Genomic DNA, 21876 nt, shown 5'->3' with positions numbered 1-21876 from the left:
CTGAGGTGACGCGGGCAAGTGTGTGTTCAGGTTGGTGTGCTCAGTGTCCTCTGGGGGACGATTTGAGCAGCTTGACAACATTGTCGTAATACCCTTGTACTCCTCCGTACTTCTGCAGTATCCCGTGTATATCGACCTCTTCAACCTTCCTTGTGTTCTCTCGGCCGACCAAGCCTGTGTTTCGAGTACTTGGTATCCTTAACATCTCCGTCTCAACGTTCCACCCGCAATCTTCCGCTATCTGCGTAACCCAGTCGACTAAAGATGCAAACATACTTTTTGATTTGGTCTTGTCTCGGGGCGGAGGTGCTCGCCATCTGTCTCCTGTAAGATTGTGGCTGCAACATGGTATCATGATGAACGGGCATTGAGATATGGCGGCAAGAATGGGTGTCCAAGGTGTCAGCTCGTCGGCGTGGTTAGAAATTATGAATGTGCCTTTGGGGAAGAGGCCGTCATGAATGTCTTCAGAGTTGACTACTCTAGTATCATCATTCGCCGCCTCCTTGGGAATGACACTGGGAAGTAAGAGCAATCTCTGAAGGGAGTTCCCAGAGAGTGATCCTGTGAACGGTGAGTTGTACTGAGACCACGACTTACGCTCGCGGGCATCGAAACCCCAACCAACATATCCTTCCATCCTAAGGATATGAACCAGTAACCCATTTCCGCAGCCGATGTCCACAAACCCTGGAAAGTCCCCATCGTGGTACATCTCTTTCCATAGCTCAATCAGAAATGCTGCGATACCCAGATCCTCGAACACATGTTTTGCAGGATCTGTAGTCTCGAGCCAGGACTTGACAAGAGCTCTGGCGTATTTGTTTTTGAGTTCAGAGTACCTATCCTGAAACCTCTCTCGGGGTACAATGACATCGTGATGAACTCTTTTGACGTAGCCTCTAGCGGTGCTGTGACCATGTTTGTGGATGGTCTGGAGAAGATGGTAAGCGATCCTCCCCAATTTGACTTGGTCGACCTCTTCCTCGCCTGTCTCAGGTTCAAAGAGTGCAAAGTGAACGGAGATGGTGCCTGTGTTGGTGGCTACATCCCATTCATGAAGCTGGCTGATACCCTTGACCTTTGGGTGATAGAAGGGTAGGTCTGCAGCAGAGGAGGTATGTGGTATATACACGACCAGTGATCTTGACAGGGTGGCTTCCCCGTCAGCTTCTTGATCCTCATGACTAATTGATTGATAGAAGGAGCATGTCTGGTCTAATGGAGCATCGCGAAGTGTGTTTCGGGGTATCAATCGGCGCACAATGGTTCTTTGCCGGCTGAATCCTTGGAAGTCGAGAACCCGAGGGTGGCTTTGGATGGCACCGCCAGCTTCAGGGGCAGGGTTCTGACAGTCATCGTCGAAGAGAACATCTGCACGAAACAACCACTTGGAGTTGAGGTTTGGGTTCTCAACAAGGTTGAGCATAATCTTGTCGAAATGCTGAGTCTCAAACGTGCATGTGTGGCGGCACAAAGGTAACCAGGTAACTTCGCCGCAACGTTCGCGGATTACGGGTGGCGATCCCGGAGGAAACTCCTCGGGCTCAAAAGGTGCCTTCTTTTGAAACTCCATGCTCAGACAAGATCCAGAAACGGAAGGGTTGCCGACGGGTCCGAAGATGCAGGCTGAAAAGTGGTCAGACACTGTCTGGTGCCAACAGCCATAAGGTGCGTTCGGAGCGTTACCTCGATCCTACGGTGATCACCGCTGTTAGAACGTACTTAATCGGATTTGGTCCGGGGTTGATGGCCCCTGTGATAGTGACGGGTGGTCGTGGAGATCGCGAATGATGCGAGCAGTATTCAAGACTTCCTCCGAATAGGGCTAGCTGTGCCCCAGGATCTAGGCAGCTGAAGCCCTGACTAGTATTCTCGGCTCCGGGAAGCGAAGTGAGATGGTTCGATCTAGGGTCCAAGAGCTGGGCGAAACAGCCACTGATAATGACGAAATGGTCTACTGTAAGAAACATGTGCTTTTGGTCTTGGGGGAAACGAGGCAAAAGTGGCACCGATTTCTGTGAAAGCGGATGCTTGCTAGGGCTCGACCCAAACTTGCGTGGGAGAAGCAATGCCACGGTCAAGGGTAATAGAAATGAAACAAGGTGGAAGGGTTGATGCATTCCATGTCGGTCTGTACAGCACAGTATGGTGATCTGATGTAGGTAGACGTAGGTAGGCTGCCTTGGTGGTTACCTTACTTTACGAATGTCCCTCGAGTTGGCAGCTACCTTACGTTCTGCTCTTCTCTCACTCCCACATACTTAATAAGGTTGTCTATCAGAACGGCCCGGAAGGAACCTTCCGTGCTAACATCGCTGCTAAGATCTGTAACATTCACCACCCCTGGCCTGATTTTGGCAGGTGCCTTTCCGATGGATCCTTCCCGGCTTGAAAACCAGAATCTTGCTTGATCTGGTCCATTTCTCTGCACTATTGCGATTTGTTTGCATCATAAACGGGACTTATGACTGTGTTTGCGCAGAAGTCACTGAGGAAATGACTGAACGAATCAGGAAGTTCAGGGTAAGTGGCGGTGTCTGGCTTGAAAGGCTGACTCTTATCTGAGTTGCCTCCCTCCAACCACATGTTGCATTGGCAAGAGTCACTCATCACATCAATCCAACCCAAGGTATTGCAACACTGGCTTTTCGGATGTCAGGATGCGGTCCTGCGCGTCACAAGCGAAGGCCGTGTGACTTGCAGAAATAGTGACAGCCAACAACTTCTGTTAGACCACCACTGGCCTCAACGCAACGCAATACAACACAACACCGTGCTTTTCAGTTGAACAGGGACTGCAGAGGATGATGGATCACAGATGTCATGTCACAATGTGTGCGAAGGCGCAGTGCATCCAGCCAACAAAATGTCCGACAAATGCTACCTGCTCAAGATATGTGCCGAAAAGCGGACGCCATGTTGAGCTTTGACTCAATGACAGGTCTCGACTTGATTGAATGTGATGGAAAGGAGTCCTGCTGGGTTCGGGGGCAAGGCATCTTCCGCTTTCAACGGGCTTCCCGAAATAAAGAGAGGACCAACGGTGGCTGGGCTGGACTGCCGTGTATTGGTTGGAACGTACGGTAGGCTACTCCGTCGATCTTGGCCAATATCACTGCTCAAGTGAGCCTTGCAAGGAGAATGGCTGCTTTGCACCAATGATCAAAATATCTCATCAATTTTCAACTTCTACAGAATGACCTGCCTACTAATACGAACCTCTGAAAATACGCCTCTAGAAACAAAAGTGTAATCTACCTAAATAATGTAAATTTAAGGAAGTTATTTTATTCGCAGACCAGGCTATCTACCTTTAATAATTTTCAACTTCGAGCTATTGTGTTTCCACCCAGCGACGGGCCCCATTCAATAGATGATAGTGGATGCTCACCGAATTCATCTCGCAAGGCTTTCTGCCTGATAAGTTAGGCCAATACACGAGCCAATCAGCTAGCACGCCCGTCCTGCCTCCTGCCTCCCACCAAAGCCTAAAGCCCACTTACTCATCTTTGCCCCTCCCGCTTCTACCAAACTCTCCCGACTCTTTCTTCTCCCTAACAACGTCACCAACACAAATACCCGCAAACTCCAAAGACTTTGCAACCTCGCAAACCTCGTCGCTAGACATCCTCATCACTTACACGCACTACTCGATATCTACACAGCGAGGCGCTATCTTGCCAGCGGTCGCTGAAAACATCCTCTTCCCCCTTACAAAACCCATTTCCCAAGGTCACCCCAGTACCTCCGAGTTTATGTCCATCGAAAATCTCAAGACCTACGGTGAGTCTCTTTGCTACCCTCGAGAAGCCTTCTCCCCCCGGTTCTGGTATTCGTCTGCGCGGGTCGTCTCGACTATCGGACATCGGCCTGTCATCCCGTTCTTTCGTACCTGCATTTGTTGCCGCCAAGCCACATGTTGAATCTCCACTCATCTCCGTATCCCATCACAACAAATCCGATTTTGAGGAACACCATAGCTGACCATCGCGACACTAGACCCCTTCGCCGAAGCCGACGAGGACACCGGAGAAACCAAGCAGACGCAGAATTACATCCATATACGCATTCAGCGTAAGTCACCTTCTACTCCAGCCACACTAGCCACGGGCGCATCAAAGATCACATCACACCGTAACCTCACGTGAGATTTCTGTGTGACTGAATGAATCCATGCTACACCTGGCTCTAGGTGGCATCGTTTTCGCGTACAATGCTAACATGGGCTCCAGAGCGTAATGGACGTAAGACTTTGACCACTGTTCAGGGTCTCCCCAAGAAATTTGACCAGAAGAAGATTCTTAAGGTCATCAAGAAGAAGTTTGGTAAGCTTCACACTCCGCCGCCGCCGACTACGAAGCTAATGCGAACCAGCCTGCAATGGCACTATCGTTAACGACTCCGAGATGGGAGAGGTGATCCAGCTCCAGGGTGATCAGCGCAAAGATGTTCAGGAATTTCTCATCGACAAGAAGGAAGGCCTCGAGCTAGATGCCAAGACCATTAAGGTCCACGGTTTCTAAAGCTCTACATGCCCCGTCGTCCTGTCAGTCGCCGTTCCCGGGCGTCTTGACGTAGAGGGACAGGGACGCATGGCCTCTCCGGCTTGTGCCTTTTCCGGACGTGTTCTCTTGCTCTCGCAACAGACACACCGAGGCTCGGCTCCGATTACTCTAGGACGACGGGCATCCACTCAGGGCGAGTTTTACTCCTGGTGGCTTTTTTTTTTTGGAAGAGTATTTATTCTTATGCTACGCGTTCTGCAGCAGGTGGATGGTAGCTTTACGGCATCCATCTTGCTCACGTGCACGAAGACGAGGCTACGGGCAAAGCATTTGTTACACCAACATGGCTTGTCAGTCGCTCGTTAGTCAGATATGTCTACATGGGCAAGCCCCGCAGTAGTCTCAGGCAAATACAAAGTCGATTCCGAATCTTTTTGCTAAAAATTGATGTGAATTTGTTTCAATCCTAGTTGTGGTGGTAGTTTGACGTCAGGTCCCACTTCTAAGGCACAGCAACTGGAGTCGTGCCAACCAAAATCCAGGCTCCAAAGCTGCACACTGCTTGGGATTCACAGACTATTGTATACATGAGGTTTCGGTTTCAGCTATAGCCCAGCAGAATAATCAGACATGTTCAGCCCTAGCGTGGGCGGGGATATCAGAGTTCAAAGAGAAACCAAAAAGTCGCTGAAAGTCATTTGTAAAGGAAAACAACAACGGTTCGCCTGCTTCTTTGTGCATACACAAATACAGAGGCATTTCATTCGCCCGAAGACAGCCGAGAAGTTCTACAGGTCTTCATGCTGCTCGATGCTTCCCCTGATCTGAGTGATAACGCGCGATGCCTCATCAAAGGCGCGCCGACCAGAAGCTACAATTGGCATCTGGGGGTAGTCAGGTGTGGACTGATGAAGGTGTACCAGCAGAGTCACCATAGTGATGGAACAAGCTATGGAAAAGACGTTGATGGAGGTGGACGTCTCCTTGCGAATGTTAATCTTTTGGTGGGTGACGTGATACATCATGGTAAGAGTCTGTGGCGTAGTTGTTAGCTGAGGTAGCAAACCTTGGTTGCGGTGAGTGCCGTGTGTCGCGTGTGCGGGGAAGACATACAGTGGCTATGCCAACCCAACCTGGGAGGAGGAGACGAGGGTCTTGGAAACCACCCGTGAAAGAGAGCACAAACGCAGTGAGATAGGCGTTACAAAAGTTGGTTGTGAGCAGGCGAACCATTGTCGCTTGTGGGGTATAATTGATGAGCCTGTGAACTAGTTAATATGATGTTGTACAGCGAGAATGTCACAACGGAGATGACGGAATAACCTACCATCTGGACATCAGACAGTCTGTGAAGAAGAATGATAAATATCCCGAAGCAAAACACTAACGTCCAGCATATCATATCAGCACAGCACTTTTTGGCTTTGGGTCTCCTCGGGGAATCTCCCAACGCACCCATATAGTTGCGAGCCCAGTCTCAGTCAGGGCGTACCGCGGATCTGCCTCGACACTCATAGCCACAGACCCTCCCGTCGTTGAAGGCACAACAACTACAATCTCTGGTCCTGGCAAGACACGTAACAGTAGTTGAAGCGCAGAAGGCAATCCCCACCACAACGCCGGCAGGATGGAGAAGAGCCGTAGGGCAAAAAGCCACGGGTGCCATGGCTTCGGAACATTGAGAACGACGGCGACACGTGGTTGAAGAAGGGACGGATGAACGGGACCATCGATCTCAGGAGGAGCTGTCTTCGTTGTGTGCGGTGGTGACGGAGATTTGCTAGATGTCGGGGTCATGGGCGCAAGCGGTTGTGGAGGTAAAGGTAGATGGCCTGTAGAAGAGCCCCGACGAACGGGGGGAGGATTGGCCATCTCACATCGATCGTTCAGGCCATCTGAAGCAATTCGCGATCAATTGTGTGGGAACTAAAATCACAGAGGCCAAACCCAAGAAAAAAAAGGAGGGGGGAGAGAAATCAGGTCGACGCAAGGGGGGGTAGCCTTGGTAAGGCAGCTGTTGGTGATGGCGTCAAAGGAGGAGGACAAGCTGCAACCTGCCTGCACAATTCAGATTGAACTGACAGGGGTCGTGGGGGTAAAATGCGCCAAGGTTTCTTGCCATTGGAAGTGGGAACACAGGAGGACCCTTTCCGACGTGGCTAGTGGAACTGTGGAAGCTGGATCACACCCCATGGGTTAGGGTTGACCATGGCAAAAGCATGGCTGCATGGATATCGAGAGTATTAAATTTCATTCACGGCCATCAAATTCATAAGCAGTTTCTGTCAGATGAGAAAGTCTGGAGTATACATGCAAACATTTAAAATTGTCTTGATAAATCGCCAATGAGCTTCACATATCTTACAAGGTTAATGTAGCTTCTTCTTATAAGCTTGACCAGACTCCGTTTTCCTGCTCTTACAGATCCACCATGCCACGTACATCCAAGTGATTCCTAACTCCTCCTCAAAACCATAATAGATAACGCCGTCAGCAAGTCAAAGATATTCCCATAGAAACATAAATGTGACCCATCATCTCTTACTGTTAGCTCGCTTCGTCTTCATCATTGCCCACATGTTTGAAGCGCTTCGGGGGAACATTGCTGTTGGTCCGACTAACTTCTGCCGAAATACTCGCAAGACGCTTTTTGCTTTCATTTCGTTGCAGCTCGGCAAGTGTGTCCATCAACTCGGTGCGAGAAGAGTCAATACTCAGTTTCTGGTCGTCGCTCTCGTCGCTATCAGTCTCCAAAAGCACATCGTCATCCACAACCACATGTCCTGTCGAAGGCGGTAAACCAAGATCCTCCTCTATCAACGGGACCTGTTGCCGCATCCATCGTAAAAGCATTTGGTGTCGCAGGGCTCCACGCCTTGCCTCGCGATAGGCAGAGGTGGTCTGGAGAAACACCTTGATCGCATCCCCCCGACGTTGCAAATGATCAAAAGCTTCGATTGCAGAGTCTAGCTTGGCTTGAGTCTCGAAGAGCTTCCGTTGTGCTACTGGCCCCCTGACACTTGGGTTCAACAGATCCCGTTCCGCTAATAAGACGTTTGAACTGGCCACCTCCACGGCTTGTCTTAGTTTGGTCCTTTCACCATCTGGTACTGATGTATATCCTGCTGCTTCAATCTGATCTCGGTCTTCATGCAATTCCAACAACTTGGAGTCAACGAGTGTCTGCCAGGCGCTTTCATACTGCTGGTTATAGCGCTTATACCACGAGTATTTTTTGCGCTCTGACACCTCAAAGCATAGGTACTCAAGCCATTGTGATAATGGATCCTGGTCTGTCGGATCTGATTTCATATGAAGTGGCGTGGTGAGCGACTGTTTAGATAGGCACTTCGTACATCGCGCCAGGTATTCGTCAAATGTATCCCGGTTTCGTCTAACTCTCAGCTGATAACGGCAAAACTGGTTCCACCTTTCCAACTGGCGTTCAAACACCATCCATTCTTGCTTCCCCGATCCGGTAGCGTCTTGTTTCCAGTACTCAAGAAGCTCGGCGTGGTTTTCTGGATTCTGGACGACTTGGTCGATGAGCTCACTGGAATACCAAGGGCGTCCCCCAGCTTTGGCCAGAAGATCATGGAACGCCCTCTCGCGTTTGATGTCGTCGGTATGTTGCTCATCAGGAGACAATAGGGTCTTGACCTGGGGAATCGGGGAAACCCTCTCGGTAGTTGTTAGAGTCGCACTGGACTCATAATCCGGGTTCCACCATGGCAGCATGTCCATGTAACTGCCGGACTTGTCAACTGGGCGTACTACGCTGGAGATGTCTGGCAGAAGATCGCAATAGAGAACCCTGGGGATCATCAGAGAGTGAAAAAGACGAGCAGAGACGCATGAGAGATGGGGTTACCCGTACTGTAGTCCGTCTCTCATCCAGCGGGTGACCTTGTCTTGGCCCTGGGCCTCGAGGGATCTGAGCTTGATGTCAGACGAGTTCAAGAAGGAGTCAGAGCAAAAACTTACAAGCGTCTCTCGTTCTGCTGCCGTTCATCTTCTTTCTCAGACCACGTTACGGCCTTGAAGATGTGATCCATTCGTTGGTCCCTGGATTTGACGTCTGGGTCTGGTGCAAGTGTGGCTGGTGGGCTTGGAGGCTTGTCCATTTGGTTACTGTGATTTCGCCGATTTCTCTTGTGTTTGTCCCGCCGGAATTGACAAAGCATCTATGTGACAGGTTGAACTGGATGTTGCCGCAGAGTAACGATGTACGAGTGCGCTTGTAAAGGAAAGTTGAAAGGCCGGTGACGGATGAAAGGTTTCACAAGTGAATGCGTCACAGATGAATTTTGAGTGAGACAAGGGGGGAAGAAGAAGCAAGACAAATACGGGACGGATCGCGAATGAGGCTGAGCCTCCCTAATGACCGAGAAGCCTCAAGGTAATTTGATTTTTCCCTCTTGCCTTCCCTTTCATTTCCAGCCCGAGTAGGGAAGTTGCATGTAAGGTCGTACGCACGAACCTGCTTGGCTGTCGCAGAATGTGAATTAATGAATGGAAAGCGCGGCCCAAAAACCAAGCGCCCCTGTATCTGAAGTCCGGGCAAGCACTCCCATGATCCGCGCCCTGCAGCAACAAACCTAAAGAATTGGAAAGACAAGACCCGGGTAAGTATCCGCGATTAGCGTCGGGCAACTTTGATTGGATGCCGACTGAGTGTTCTGGCATCTGGGCTCCAGGGAGGGGCTTGATGGAGGGGTGCCCGCTGTCCGCTGTGGGGAAGATGGAAGAAGCCGCCCTGGAATCGAAGGCTTCTATCCATCCGATTGTGTCACTGTTTCCATCAGCGAAGTCTGAAGTCTCCCCTTGATCTCAGTCTCATCTTTACCATTGCCGCGGGTTAAGCGCCAGAAAGTTCTAGGCAGCTGTCAATCTCTTAGCTTCAAACGTTCTCAAGAGACCCTGTCTCATGCCTCGGCTCAATCGTCTAATATCATATCGATGCTATCATTACTGTTACCCTGGTCCTTGACCCACGCACCATAAAGAGCATGCAGCTCATTCATGACCTCGTGCATTTCCATTGCCACAAGAGACAGCTCAAAAGTTGGAAGTGACGACGAGGTCCTTACATGCATTATTTCTGTTCTTGTGACCTCTTCCCAGTTTCCAGGTCCATCCAGTCCATCCCATCTCATCTCATCTCCCTTGCTTCGTATCTGGTGGCATTGACCCCTGTTTTTGTCATCAAAACCCATAAAGTGGAAACTGATGATGAATCGACACTCGCTGTTTTATATCCATTACCAAGCGCGATATCCTTATAGATAATCACCGAGTTCGTGCCGGTCCCGTACTTACACGGGAGAATGCCTCTCACTCCTCAAGGAGCAAGAAGCTTAGGACCTCTATTCTAAAAGTGATAAGATTTAGGTTAATTTAGTGCAGACTTGGGAGGGCTTTTGACCAGTTATTTTTTATCACTTAGGATAACGGTCCTAAGTTTTCATCTCTCCTTATCGCTCCAGCTTTAATCCAAGGCAGGCTCGGATGTTAAAGAAGTCTTGAGATTCGATCAGAAATGTATAGACAGTCCACCATAGCTACGGTGGTTGAGGGGAAACTTGTAGTAGCTCTGACCTGACTGGTCTTGATTTTTGTCCCCTGGTCAAAGTGTTCCCAGTTTGTTTGCATCCTGAACATATTACAAATGAGGACGAGCATTTGAATCAATGGTTCTTCCAATGCAGATCTCTGAGCTACCAGATAATAGTAGAAAGGTAATACATCAAAGCAGTCTGCCTTTTTCACACACTGTCGGTTGGGTGCACGGGGAATATCCAGGTACTTCCATTTGGTGATTGCCTCATATCAAGATCCAATACTTACCCTAGAGAAACAAGATGCAAGGTCAATTACAAGCAAGCTCACCAGACTTTCATTAGCTGAATCATACAATGTCAAAGCGGGAATGTTATCCACAAGTAAATTAAATAGATCATAGCGGTGCTGGTTCCATTGTTGTTTATTGATGCTGCTATGAACATTCTCACTTATACCCATTTGGAATAAGGGCGGCAGAGTAACGACGCATCGTATCCTCATTGTCCTTGATTTGAACATTTCTTCCAGGTTGAGGCTGAGTCGTCTGGAACTTCCGGCATTTGCGTTATGAAATGCAGCTAAATCGTCTCTGGCACCATCCCTGCGCTTGAACTTGCAGCACCAGCGATATACCACAGCGTGCAGAGGCAAGAACATCGCTGAAGCCTAGGCATGGGCGGCAACACGACCATATGTTCTTACGATGAAAATCTGACCACTGACAGATTGGGGGAGAGTTCGTGGACAGCGTGGGTTGTATCCCGGGCGGTCTAGGAAGATGGTGAGCTGCCAGGGCAAGTCGCTGGGGGGCAAAGTATACGACACCACGGATATTCGTTTCTGGGGACTGGATATTCGACAAGACTGCAACAAGGATTCCTTCGAAATGATACTCGTGCAGAGTTTCCCAAAGAGCTAAACGTGGAACACGCGCGCGTTATATCGGTGTCGGTATCGGAAGAAGGGGAAGTTACTACTGTACACCGCTGAAGTCAGCATGAGCCAAATAACCGTAAAGATCAATTCATCTTAGGAATATTCCAGCTTGTTTCGATTGGCAAGGCTCAAGAGAGTTTTCTTTGCATGACTCTGTGCCTCACCCACCCGAGCTCACATCTTGGCCACTTGTTTCCTTCCAATATTGCTTGCTTGGGCTAGCGCACTCAGCAGAGGGATCGAATATCTGTATCTTAGTTAGTAGCCAGTTGTATGTATGAAACGTGACCGGAACGTTCTGAACAGGATAAAAAAAAAGACGCCGCTGATCTTTGAATACCGTGCTGTTTGTGAGCTTGTTGGTAGTCTGAAGCTGAAGCACAGGATTCCTGTTAAACTCACAAGAGCCTTACTAAGACAAACGCTGTCTTCGAGGTTCTCAGTATGAGTATCCTGCGTGCTCCTTACTGAAGGAGCACCATGTCGACCCCTTTCCCAAGCGCCCCTAAGGAGATAAGCGGGCTTGGGAAAATGCCACTCGAATCTGGTAAATCCATCCTACATTCGTATAAGTTTTAATCGTTAAAAGAATGAATTCGGCGCATAAGTTTATTGAGGTTTTGAAACTAGGGAAGATAAATGTTAGAAAATATTACCAACTTAGGGGTAGACCATACACCTTATTATAGGAAAGTTTCTCCTATCAGAGCCCTAAATATATTACTATTTGACATATAAGTATTTAAGTAAGCTTAAAGTAACTTTAGTTTAATTATAGTATTGTTAGATGCCTTTTAGGATAGCAATAGCTAACCAGTTCTATAAACATTAGGCCTTACTGGTATTATACCAGTATTCCTTTGCAAGCTTCCTAGTTTAATCTTGATATCCAAGTAATCCTTGTGATAATTTAATGCTAGGTATGACTTGCTAAACCATATGATGGAATTTGGTTTCCAGATCGGTTCTATGTTCTGGTTTTTCGATACGGACTCTTAGAGTTAGTCAGCGTCCATAACGATTAGACTACATAACACTTGTTAGCTTATTCGAGCAAGCCGCTAACAGTGTCTGAAGTTTGAAGCCTCTTGGGACATAGGACTCAATGGATCTTTAGGAATTCTGGTAATAGCAGCGTAAAAGGAGGCACAAGTGTACAAGCTAAGTCTCACGGCAGAGCCCCTAAGGACCATAAACCATAATCGCTCTTAACTAAATGAAAAAGGAAAACAAAGAGCCCTAGCTAAGCAGGGTATTTCGAATTCTTTGACTGGGTGCTTCTGATAACAAGTACGGGAAAAAGCTAGCCCCTGAGCATCGAGCATGGCTTGTAGAAATGCAAGGGTCTCCCACAAACAGCTTTTCTAAGGCACTCTTCATAAGAATCGACTTTCTCAAAGCCAGGAAGGTCCTGAAAGGCTTCAGAGAGACTCATGATGCGAAGCTTGCTAGGGCACTCAGAATAGTTCTGTGGACACTCGGTTTAGGCGGTATTGGTGTTACTCGTGAACGTAGAGGGATCGAGACTGGGTTTGGGACTTGTTTGTCTGAGAAGAAACGGCCAAAGTGTACAAATCCCTAAGAGAACTGGTTATCAGTAATTTATTCCGAGTGAATTGGGATCCAAAGTTTGAAGGGGTGCAGTTCCGCGGCCTTGAGAGAAGAGCATCATGCCAAAGAAGGGATTCAAGTCATTGCCCAATGGCCGAACGTATATGAAATATGACGCCAACCTTTAGTACCACTGCCCTACCCTCGTTAATTCCAATGTGTCTTGGAGTGCAGGAACCTCAGATTCTCGCAGCTTACTCTGAGACGTAAGCTGGTCCTCGGGTCTCTTTCCTGAGCCCCTGAAGGGTCTTTCGGTAGATCTGGATGCCCTCCAAAGAAGACCGGAAGGCTCATTGCTTTCAACTCTTCATCTAGGAAAGGGTATAGAGAAGCTCCTCACTTTCTGACAGTCCAATCTGATATTGTTGTAAGACCCCATGATTTCAGTCTGTCTTGGTTACAGCCACCGCTGAGCGAGCTGCGAACAACGGCCAGCTCAGTGAGTTCGAAGTGCAGAACCAATTTGGCTTTGCCCATCGTAACGGGCCCCGGGCTTGAGATTTGGCTTTGCGGGACACGAGCCCTCAAGCCGCAGCATGTTCGATCTGACTAGATCGTGCCAACAAAGGCCTCTAAGATATAAAGACAGCGATCTAGCCACTGATAGTTCTCAAGTGCTCAAGAACTAGTGAAGAAGCATTGGCGGGACAGAAGGGGAGATGATAGGTGTACCAGCAGCCTTGGCGGTGGAATCGGTAGGCATCAGGGGCGACTTCAGCTTACGAGCCTTTCTTCTCGGCTTCATGATAGGTGGATTCGGTTGCCTCTGGGCTTTCCGGTTGATCACCTGGCATAAGAGTAATTGTCAATGACTGTTTCCGGCGTTCGTATAAGAGGTATTTGTGGCGATCCAGTTCGGGTCTTCCAACTTACATCCTCAAATCAACGTAACTGAGCCCCTGAGTGACGACTGTCGTGCTCATGAGATCTTGCTGTCCGCGTCTCTAACAACAATCCAAGCGCCGTTTCCAATGCTTCTGGGGTGACGGGGGACCGGGGAGCGCTGTAGGATGTCTGTCATCGTCGCTGAAGCGTCTTGTATGGCCAGGGGGCCATTGGAGTCTGCCCTGACAGGAGTCTTCGTTAGTATACTAATCACTAGAACCCAACGATGTGAAATACCCTCAAGAGTATGAAGAAGGGACCGAAGCCTCGATCGCCGCCTCGAACTCAATGGCCACTCTCTGCACTTGTGTTGACACCAGACAGACTCAATGAGCTTCGCGATACCTCTGAGATACCTAATTCTGTTCACGAGTGAAGTCCAGCTTGCCGCAGATCAAGGAAGGGCTGGTGATGGCTACAGAGGACTTAAGTGGTGTTCTTCGCCGCCTTTCGATCGGATTGTCGGCCAACGCATAGGGAGCGACGAGCGCTTGAGTGTACTCGAGTCTTGCTGAGTGTTGGCTGAATCTTGAGTCCGTAACTGGTCGAGGAAGATGGATGTGTTGATCTTGACTTGGCGGTGCAAGCTATCAAATTCTTCTTCCCGGTCGGCGGTCGGTAGCGCCTCAGGAGCATGATGTCGACATCAGCCCTTGGTATCTCTTTCTAAGAGTATCAGCAAGTATAATACCTACAAGAAGTCGACAAGACAATGTAAGAGAGTTCCTAGGTACGTGAGAATACTGCAGAGGGATCCCTACAGTGGTGATGTAGTGTAACGTCATACCAGGTGGGGAGGGTCGTCCACCGCCAACTTGAGTGACTTCAACATGAAGATACACAGAAGCTTCAAGATAATAGAACATGCTTGAGAGGCTTGGAAGTATCGTGAAGCTTGATGGGAATGGTAGAAAATGCTGTGTTGGTGCAATATGGTGGAATTACCACTAGGCGCTGTAGACCTGAAAATGGCTGGTATGGGTCCAAGATTGATACCTCACGAAATCAGCAAAATTATTTAACATAGGCAAGAGAAACAGTGTCACAAAGGTTCGACGAGAATACAGAAGCAAAATGCCAGCAGGTCAAAGAATTGTTGAAGAGTGTTTGCTGTTTGCACCGTGTTATTGTTTTGTCTTACTATTTTTCTTTGACATTTAGTAGTTTACCAGCAGCTTTGTGATTCATCAATATGCATTAGAGAAGATAATAAGATTGCAAGCTAGTAAGAAACACAATTTCTTCTCAGGTACTCTTCCAGCGGAGTAGGCATATGGGTATACTTATGGCATTGCAGTACTCATAAATTCTAATAGGCCAACGGCATGCAGACTACGAAAACCTCAGTGGTTTATTGCCTAGTAGACATCCTTCAGGGGATGTAGTTCTCGTGTAACAGTTGATGTTGCCCCTATGCAAGAAGTCTCCGCTCCCGCCGGCGTCGGTATTCGGCACTATGCCATGTCGCTGCAACACCATAACTGCTTCACAAACACATTAAACCACATCAATGAAGCTTGAACATGTATTCATAGCACCAGAGGTCACATTCTGATAGTTTGCATCCCCGTATCTTCATTATTCGTGCGTCCAGAGTGATCTGTCGTAGCTGTCGAAATACAGGCTGTACAACTGAACTTGCCCTACCCCTGGATCCCAAGTTTCACCGTGTCGTAACCGCTACCGCCGATGTGCTCACCGTGACCTGGCTCTCTGCTGTATCTCCACTCGCCTCCCAAGCTCACAACTTCTCCCCCTCTTCTCCTCCAGCATCACCAACAACAAGCACGGTAAGTCCTTTTCTTTCAGCAACGTCAATATACCACAACCCATATCAAGTACCCTCTTGTTGAGAAGCTCTTTCTCATCAACTTCATCGTTTTCTCGTGTTATGCCACTTGTTATCGCCCCTTCACTCGTTGCTGTTCACGTAGCCCTCTGTGTCTTCTCGTGAGAAGATCACGAGCTTCCCCTTCTCAACCCACCACACAACACACAACGGACTTCAGATCACAATAACACTGAGTTGAAGGCTACCTTATCATCTTCATCACCAGCTTGCGTTCCGGCGCTCGTTTTTGCCCCTTGATTTGTTGCTGTTCGCGTGGTCCTCTGTGTTCTCTCGCGAAGAGCTCACGATCTTCCCCTTCTCAACTCAACACACAACAAACAACAGGCTTCAGTTCACGACAAATACTGAGCGGAAGGCTATCTAATCACTTCCATCGGCTTCTTGCGTTCATCCGCTCGTTGTCGCCCGTTCACTTGTGGCCGCTCGCTTCAGCCTCCACATCTTCTCACGAGGGATCACAACCTTCACCTTCTCAACTCAACTCAACACATCAACAGACTTCAGATCACGATAATTACCGACTTGAAGGTTGCCTCATCATAACAGTCGCCTTCTCACGTTCTGGCACTTGTTGTTGCCCCTTCACCTGTTGTCGCTCCTTTGGCCCCCTGTGTCTTTCGCGAGAAGATCATGAGCTTCACCTCAACTCAACACAACACACAAAACAAAACAGACTTCAAATCAGAATTAATACTGACTTGAAGACTATCTAGTGATAACATCGCTCCCCTCTCTCAAAGTCAAGCAAGAACGCAGAAAAACGCGCCGACAAGGTTAGTGAATTAGTGCCCCCTCATCAAAACATCAAAGCCATCACCTCCATTTCCTCTTCCTACACTTCCGTTTTCTTCCTTACAACATCTCTTTTTCAATTTGAAGCTAACACCACTACTCAACAGGCCTCACTTCGTCGACAAGGTACATGAATCACTGTCCGCCCCTTAGTTCGATACCCCGAAACCACCACCTGCTTCTCCTCCCCCTACACACTTTCCTTCTTCCTTCCAACATCCCTACATCAACTTGAAGCTCACATCATTGTGTTGCTACTTGTAAGGCCTCACTTCGCTGGCAAGGTTCACGATTCACTGTCGCCCACCTCCTCTTATTCAAGACATCAAAACCAACACCTGCTTCTACTCTCCCCATACTTCTTTCTTCTTCCTTCCAACATTCCCCTGTCACTCAAGTCATCGTCTTGCTACTTGCCAGACCTCAACTCGCCAACGAGGTTCATGAATCACTGTTCCCACCCACTCCCCCTTATCAAGACACCAAAACCGTCTCCTCCTTCTTCGCTCCCCACACTTCTTCCTTCACCTTTCCAACATCCTCTCTCCACTTGAAGCTAACATTGTCGTGTTGTTACTCAACAGACCTCAGTTCGCCCTTGGTGCCGTCATCATCATGTCGACACCTGAGTATCGTACGCCGCATGCGGTCGCGTCTACGAACCGCACGCTTCGAAACGCTTTCTCTGCCCTGAACATACACTACTCGGGCGATGAGGAGGAGTCGGAGAGCGATGGCTCTCCCAGATGTAAGTATCTCCTTCTAGTACTTCTGAATCTTCTCCCTGTTCTGCCTTGACTGCGAGCCCAGCGCCGGTTCGTTTGAATCTAGCGAAAGCACAACGGCTTCTTGAGTCTTATTTTCCCAATATCCTCTTATGCTTTATTCCTTCTATTTCCTCTTTCGTCAGTTCTTTCTCCAGCGCGAAGTCGGGCTTCTCTGTTTCGATCTCTGGCGTCAACCTGTCAAGGGACGCTCGTCTCGCGCAGCCCATCTCTTTGGAAATCCTCTCATCTCTTTTGTATCTTATTCAAGAGGAAAGACCGGCGTTTCTCTTCTTCCTTCTCCCTCTCTTTCTTGTTTGTCCTTCGATGCGAAGTCGGTGGATGTCTCTGTGGTTTGACTTCTGGCGAAGACACTCGTTTCTAAAATTCGTAGCTCTGTCGTTTTGGGGATATTCTCATCTCTTTTTTATTGTCTTGGAAAGAACAGTCTAGATCTCTCCCTTCTCCTTCTCCTGTTTCTTTTGCTTGTTCTCTTTCAGCACGAGGTCTTGTTTGCTGTGGCTGGGTCTCTGTTGAAGACACTGGTTTCTCACGCCCTACGTCTTTGAAATTCTTTCATCTCCTTCTCGTTGTTTCGACGAGAAAAGATCCGCGCGCCTTCTTGGAATGTCAATAGCTACTCTCGTGGTAACTTCCGGGGATAGCCCCTTTTTGTGTCTTCTGGCGAGCAAGCAGCTCAGGGGCTTCCCCCGAACAAGCTTCACTTTTGATTCTTTTTGCCATTTCCGGAACAAGCAGGTGTACTAACAAAGTTCAGCCTCTCCTAGCCGACCGCTCTCTAACTCCAAAAGGTATTTACTGGTTTGAGAACGAGTTCAAGGTGAACTTTGCTGACAGAAGTCCACAGCATGCCATCTCTCGTCCAAAAGGACAATGTCGCCAAGCCTGGATACAGCTCTTACCCCTACAATAACACTCATCAAGCTGGAGAAGGCAACTTCGACTACCCAGTGGCCGCAGGGCCCACCGCTCCGATTATGGCAAGCCAGGAGATCCAGCCCGAGCAAGTGCTCACCGGCGACTTCATGTCTATGAACCAAGTCGTCCAAACTGTTGCCGCTCTGCCATCCAATATAGATGCCTTTGCCAACATCCCTCGAGAGTTCGACGCCCAGGCTGTTTACCCTGGAGATGCCTGTTTGTTTGTGGCCAAGTGAGTAGCTTGTTTGTTCGCCGTGTAATACATGTACTGACCTTGAGTCCAGCCTCCCTCAACACGTCGATGATCTCACCTTGAGGGTTTCTCTTACCAAACACTTTGGCAAGTTCGGCACAGTCTTCGTCAAGGTGAAGCGTGACCGCACCAGACACATGCCTATGGCCTTTGTTCAATACACTGTGAGTTGACCATGATAGCCCATCAGTCCTCCATGGCGCATGGCGAACTAATTTATTATCAGCAAATCAAGCACGCCGATGTTGCGGTGCACCAGGCCCGTGGAGATATGATCCATGGCCGTCCTATCCGAGTTGAGAAGTGCGGCGGAAACCGTGCGTCCTCCCGGCAAACTTTTATGTCCAGATGCTAACTTCTAATAGTCTCCTACATTATCTTCCGCAAAGACACTCGCCCCGTTCACGCCGACGAGGCTCGTTCTATTTTTTCCCGCCATGGACCAGTTAAGAAGGTCGAGGTTCTCAACTATGATGCTCAGACCAAGCTCGCCGTTCCTCCTAGTCTTCTTGTACTGTACTCCAGATTTGACCCCAAACGCGATGTCATTCGGGTAAGTTCAATCTTGGACAACTTCATTAATCGTAGAGCTAATATAGTTTAAGGACGTCGGTCCTAACACGCCATTCATTATCATGGCTTTTGATCGCAAGATGGTTCAGAAGCGTTCTGACCGCCCAGCTGACGATCAAACCTTCATGGAGATGTACGAAAAGGACTGTCGCTCAGTCTTCTTCGGCGGACTGCCTCATTATGCTGACGAGGCTATGGTCTACCGATTGGCTGGCATCTGCGGGAATATTCGTTCTGTTGATCTACGAATTTCCCCTGACCAGGACGGTGGTCGTAAGTAACTCCCGTCCATGAACTTGGTCTCAACTCACTGTCCCAGTCCCTCACCCTTGGGCATTCGTCGAGTACGACGAGTTTGATATCCCTGACAGAGCCATGGAAGAATTCGTAAGTTCTTCCTTTGTCTTCCGTCGGGCTCTGAGTGTGTACCGAATGTTTGCTAACACCTGTCCCAAGAATGGCAAAGAAGTTGAGGGCTGCATCCTTCGGGTCGAACGAAAGAGAACCAAGCCTACCCCCGAAGCTGTCGCTGTTCCCCAAGCCATTGGCACTCGTCTGCCCGACTCTGGTTCTCGCTTTCCCAACTCTGGCCCCTCTCGCGTTCCCGGCTCTGGTTCTTCTCGCATGCCTGGTAGTGTGGATGATGCTCGCATGTATCCGTCACCTCTTCGCCCTGTCAAGCGTCCTCATCGTCGCTTTGACTCTCGCGTCGCCTCCGCGGCCGCTGCCCCAGTCAATCATCGCCGCGTGGTATCAACTGCAGGTCTGTCCCGGGAGGAACGAGAGTTCCTCGAGAATTGTCACCCCGAGGATCTGCTGAAGCCAGAGAATGTACGGCCCAGACCGCTGCCAGTTCCAACGCTGGCGGTTCCAAACACTAAACTGGACGAGGTCACTCCTGTTCAGTCTCCTGAGAAGTATCCTCCTATTGCTGAGTCTAGTAACGTAGTTCGGTTCGCCCCTTCGCCGAGCACGCTACCATCTCACACTGGTTCATCTCCTATTCCCCTTCAGATACCTGCACCTCCCGCAGAGTTCAGTCCGCCGAACCTTCAGGGTTTCAAGGACCGCCTTGCTGCAGACGGACACTCGCGTGTTACGGCCTTTTCACCTGCTGCAGAACTCGCTGCGATGCGATGTGAGGTTGCTGCTGAAGACAAGGCCAACGGCAAGGGACACCGCCGTGCTGTGTCAATGTTTATTACCTCAACCTACCCGCCTCCCATTGACCTCTCGGAGAGCGACGACAGCACCTGGCGCGAGAGCGGAAGCTCGCCAGACGAGCAGGGGTCGCGGAAGAAGAAGGCCAAGAGATGCCTTATCCGACGTCGCCATCTGTCCGAGGAGAACTTGAAGCGCAACCTCTTGTACCAGGCCAAGCTCAAGCGAACCTATGCATCTGAGGAGAACATGCGCGGCAGACCTATCTCTCGCGAAACCGACCAACCTCGTGACAAGAGTGGTAAGTCTCGCAAGAGCGATGCCACGGAGCGAGCTCCTGAGGGCCAGCTCGTCGTTGCTTCTCAGCAGCCCATGTACCAGCCTGCCATGCCCTACACGCACATGGTCCCCCAATACCCTCCCCCGATGCCACCCATGGGTTACATGCCTATGCCGCCTCAAGCGATGGCTCCCGTTCCCGCTCCTGGTGGCTTTACATACATGGACATGCCCCAGTATCCTCTTCCCCAGTTCCATGAACCTGTTCAGCTGTATCCAGGCCCCTCTCACCATGGGTACGCAGGCCCAGGACCATCCCAGGTTCCGTATCCCGCCCCTCCACATCCTGCCTCCATGTATCAGGGGCAGCCTCAGGTGCCATTCCAGGGACACCACCAAAGCGAGTATCACGAGCCCATGCATGTGTCTCAAGATGCTCGCAACCACCCATACCAAAGCCATGGTCGACCTCAGTACCAAGGTCGCCGCCATGCTTCATACGCACACCCTCAGCAGATGCATTACCAGGGGAATTACAGCGGTATGCCCCACTCTAACTTCACTCCCCGGGGACCAAGAGAGTCCTACCACCAGAGCCGCCAGCGACAGGAAGCAGAGCGCTACCGTCGCTATAACTCTTAGATATCTAGACGCCGTATCACAACCTCTACATCCAGGTATATGGTAGATGGCATCTCAGTGTTCAACTTCTCTTAGACCATCAGACCTGATGCTCCAGCTTGACTTTTTCTTTTTTGATGCCTTTATTCGACATTTCTGATCCTTTCTTTCGATTTCCCAGCTTGCAAGTGCTATACACAGCTATATATCCATGCGAGCCTAGGAGCCTAGGCTCAGTCGCCATTTCTAAAGCTGGACCTGATCGCTCTTTGACGACTTTTTTTTTGGTTCTCGAAAAGTTTTATTCGCAACCAGCCATAGGTTTTTAATTCCCCGCCAGACACATCACCGCACCAGCATGCTAGGCATGCCTTTCCCCGAGCCACAGCACAAAGACAGACGACAGGATTTACAAGAGACATCACACCAATCATATCGGCTTGGATGCCCTTAGACAGAACAGATCTTCGACACGGCAGGGTTGGATGAGACTGGATTGCTTTCGGGACCACGGTCAGATACGAGAGACGAGGTGTCTCTGTGGTTTTCTCGTCTATGTACGGATTTGCTTGCTTCACGGTTTCTTTTCTTTTCTTCTCTTTACTGTTTTTGATATATACTGTCAACCCCCTAGAAAAGCACAAAAAAAGAGAATAAGGGAGCAATCCCACGAATGGGACTTTGTCCCACCAAAACTCTTGTTCCTCCCTGTTCCCCAATGCACGCAATTGTGAATGAAAGAGTGAGTGAGTGATGATGTGACGATATGACTGAGACCGACAAAAAGGGCCGAAAGTTGCCACATCCAATGAATGATATGATATGATATGATGTCCCTCAGGTAGATTCAGCGTCGGCCGATCATCCATCGTGGGCCGTGATCATGCGGTTTACAGTGGCCCAGGGATGCTACAGTGACCCCCACTCTCCGTAGCAAAAGCGACAAGCATTTGATGGTCCAGATTTCCTCTAACGTCCGTCACCCAAAGACTGGCCACCCCCACAGACCGGCCACCTCACTTTTAACCCAGCCACCCAATTTATATATACTTTAAACAGTCACAACTCTACCAATTTAATTCCAATTAATTTCAAACTAACGCCAATCAATTCAGAATGCCTTCTTTTACTGAAAAA

The 21876-nt window shown here is 49.3% G+C and overlaps 6 protein-coding genes across 8 annotated transcripts; 1 reads left to right on the top strand and 5 right to left on the bottom strand.

The window, feature by feature from the left end:
• Nucleotides 1-40: 40 nt before the first annotated feature.
• On the bottom strand, nucleotides 41-1576 carry FOIG_12028 (tRNA (uracil-O(2)-)-methyltransferase; the record flags this gene model as incomplete). The annotated part of the gene is made up of 1 exon (XM_031212745.1): nucleotides 41-1576. One exon carries the CDS (start codon nucleotides 1574-1576, stop codon nucleotides 41-43), a length of 1536 nt encoding a protein of 511 aa, XP_031057623.1.
• A 705-nt stretch (nucleotides 1577-2281) lies between these two features.
• Nucleotides 2282-6852, top strand: FOIG_12026 (eukaryotic translation initiation factor eIF-1). Its single transcript, XM_031212742.1, has 4 exons — nucleotides 2282-3786; nucleotides 4003-4077; nucleotides 4236-4328; nucleotides 4378-6852. The coding sequence occupies exons 1-4, from the start codon at nucleotides 3387-3389 to the stop codon at nucleotides 4524-4526; spliced, it is 717 nt and encodes a 238-aa protein (XP_031057620.1). The 5' UTR covers nucleotides 2282-3386; the 3' UTR covers nucleotides 4527-6852.
• FOIG_12027 (uncharacterized protein) lies at nucleotides 4859-6556 on the bottom strand. Of its 2 annotated transcripts, XM_031212743.1 has the most exons (4): nucleotides 5964-6556; nucleotides 5836-5891; nucleotides 5622-5769; nucleotides 4859-5542 (listed from the first exon to the last, which is right to left on the bottom strand). In XM_031212743.1, exons 1-4 carry the CDS (start codon nucleotides 6378-6380, stop codon nucleotides 5297-5299), a joined length of 867 nt encoding a protein of 288 aa, XP_031057621.1. In that variant the 5' UTR covers nucleotides 6381-6556; the 3' UTR covers nucleotides 4859-5296. The 2 variants fall into 2 exon arrangements, with proteins under 2 accessions (XP_031057621.1, XP_031057622.1); XM_031212744.1 differs by having other exon boundaries at nucleotides 4910-5769; nucleotides 5964-6459.
• On the bottom strand, nucleotides 6743-9125 carry FOIG_12025 (uncharacterized protein). Of its 2 annotated transcripts, XM_031212740.1 has the most exons (3): nucleotides 8493-9125; nucleotides 8386-8442; nucleotides 6743-8322 (listed from the first exon to the last, which is right to left on the bottom strand). In XM_031212740.1, exons 1-3 carry the CDS (start codon nucleotides 8690-8692, stop codon nucleotides 7056-7058), a joined length of 1524 nt encoding a protein of 507 aa, XP_031057618.1. In that variant the 5' UTR covers nucleotides 8693-9125; the 3' UTR covers nucleotides 6743-7055. The 2 variants fall into 2 exon arrangements, with proteins under 2 accessions (XP_031057618.1, XP_031057619.1); XM_031212741.1 differs by having other exon boundaries at nucleotides 6743-8442.
• A 4803-nt stretch (nucleotides 9126-13928) lies between these two features.
• Nucleotides 13929-14138, bottom strand: FOIG_12024 (uncharacterized protein; the record flags this gene model as incomplete). Its single annotated transcript, XM_031212739.1, has 1 exon — nucleotides 13929-14138. The coding sequence occupies one exon, from the start codon at nucleotides 14136-14138 to the stop codon at nucleotides 13929-13931; it is 210 nt and encodes a 69-aa protein (XP_031057617.1).
• Nucleotides 14139-17189: 3051 nt separating this feature from the next.
• FOIG_12023 (uncharacterized protein) lies at nucleotides 17190-21520 on the bottom strand. The gene is made up of 2 exons (XM_031212738.1): nucleotides 18126-21520; nucleotides 17190-18066 (listed from the first exon to the last, which is right to left on the bottom strand). Exon 1 carries the CDS (start codon nucleotides 20608-20610, stop codon nucleotides 19885-19887), a length of 726 nt encoding a protein of 241 aa, XP_031057616.1. The 5' UTR covers nucleotides 20611-21520; the 3' UTR covers nucleotides 17190-18066; nucleotides 18126-19884.
• Between the last annotated feature and the right edge of the window lie 356 nt (nucleotides 21521-21876).

The sequence above is a fragment of the Fusarium odoratissimum genome (genome assembly GCF_000260195.1).
Source record: "Fusarium odoratissimum NRRL 54006 unplaced genomic scaffold supercont1.24, whole genome shotgun sequence".
NCBI classification, from domain to species: Eukaryota; Fungi; Ascomycota; class Sordariomycetes; order Hypocreales; family Nectriaceae; genus Fusarium; species Fusarium odoratissimum.
This window is presented reverse-complemented; position numbering and strand designations above follow the sequence as displayed.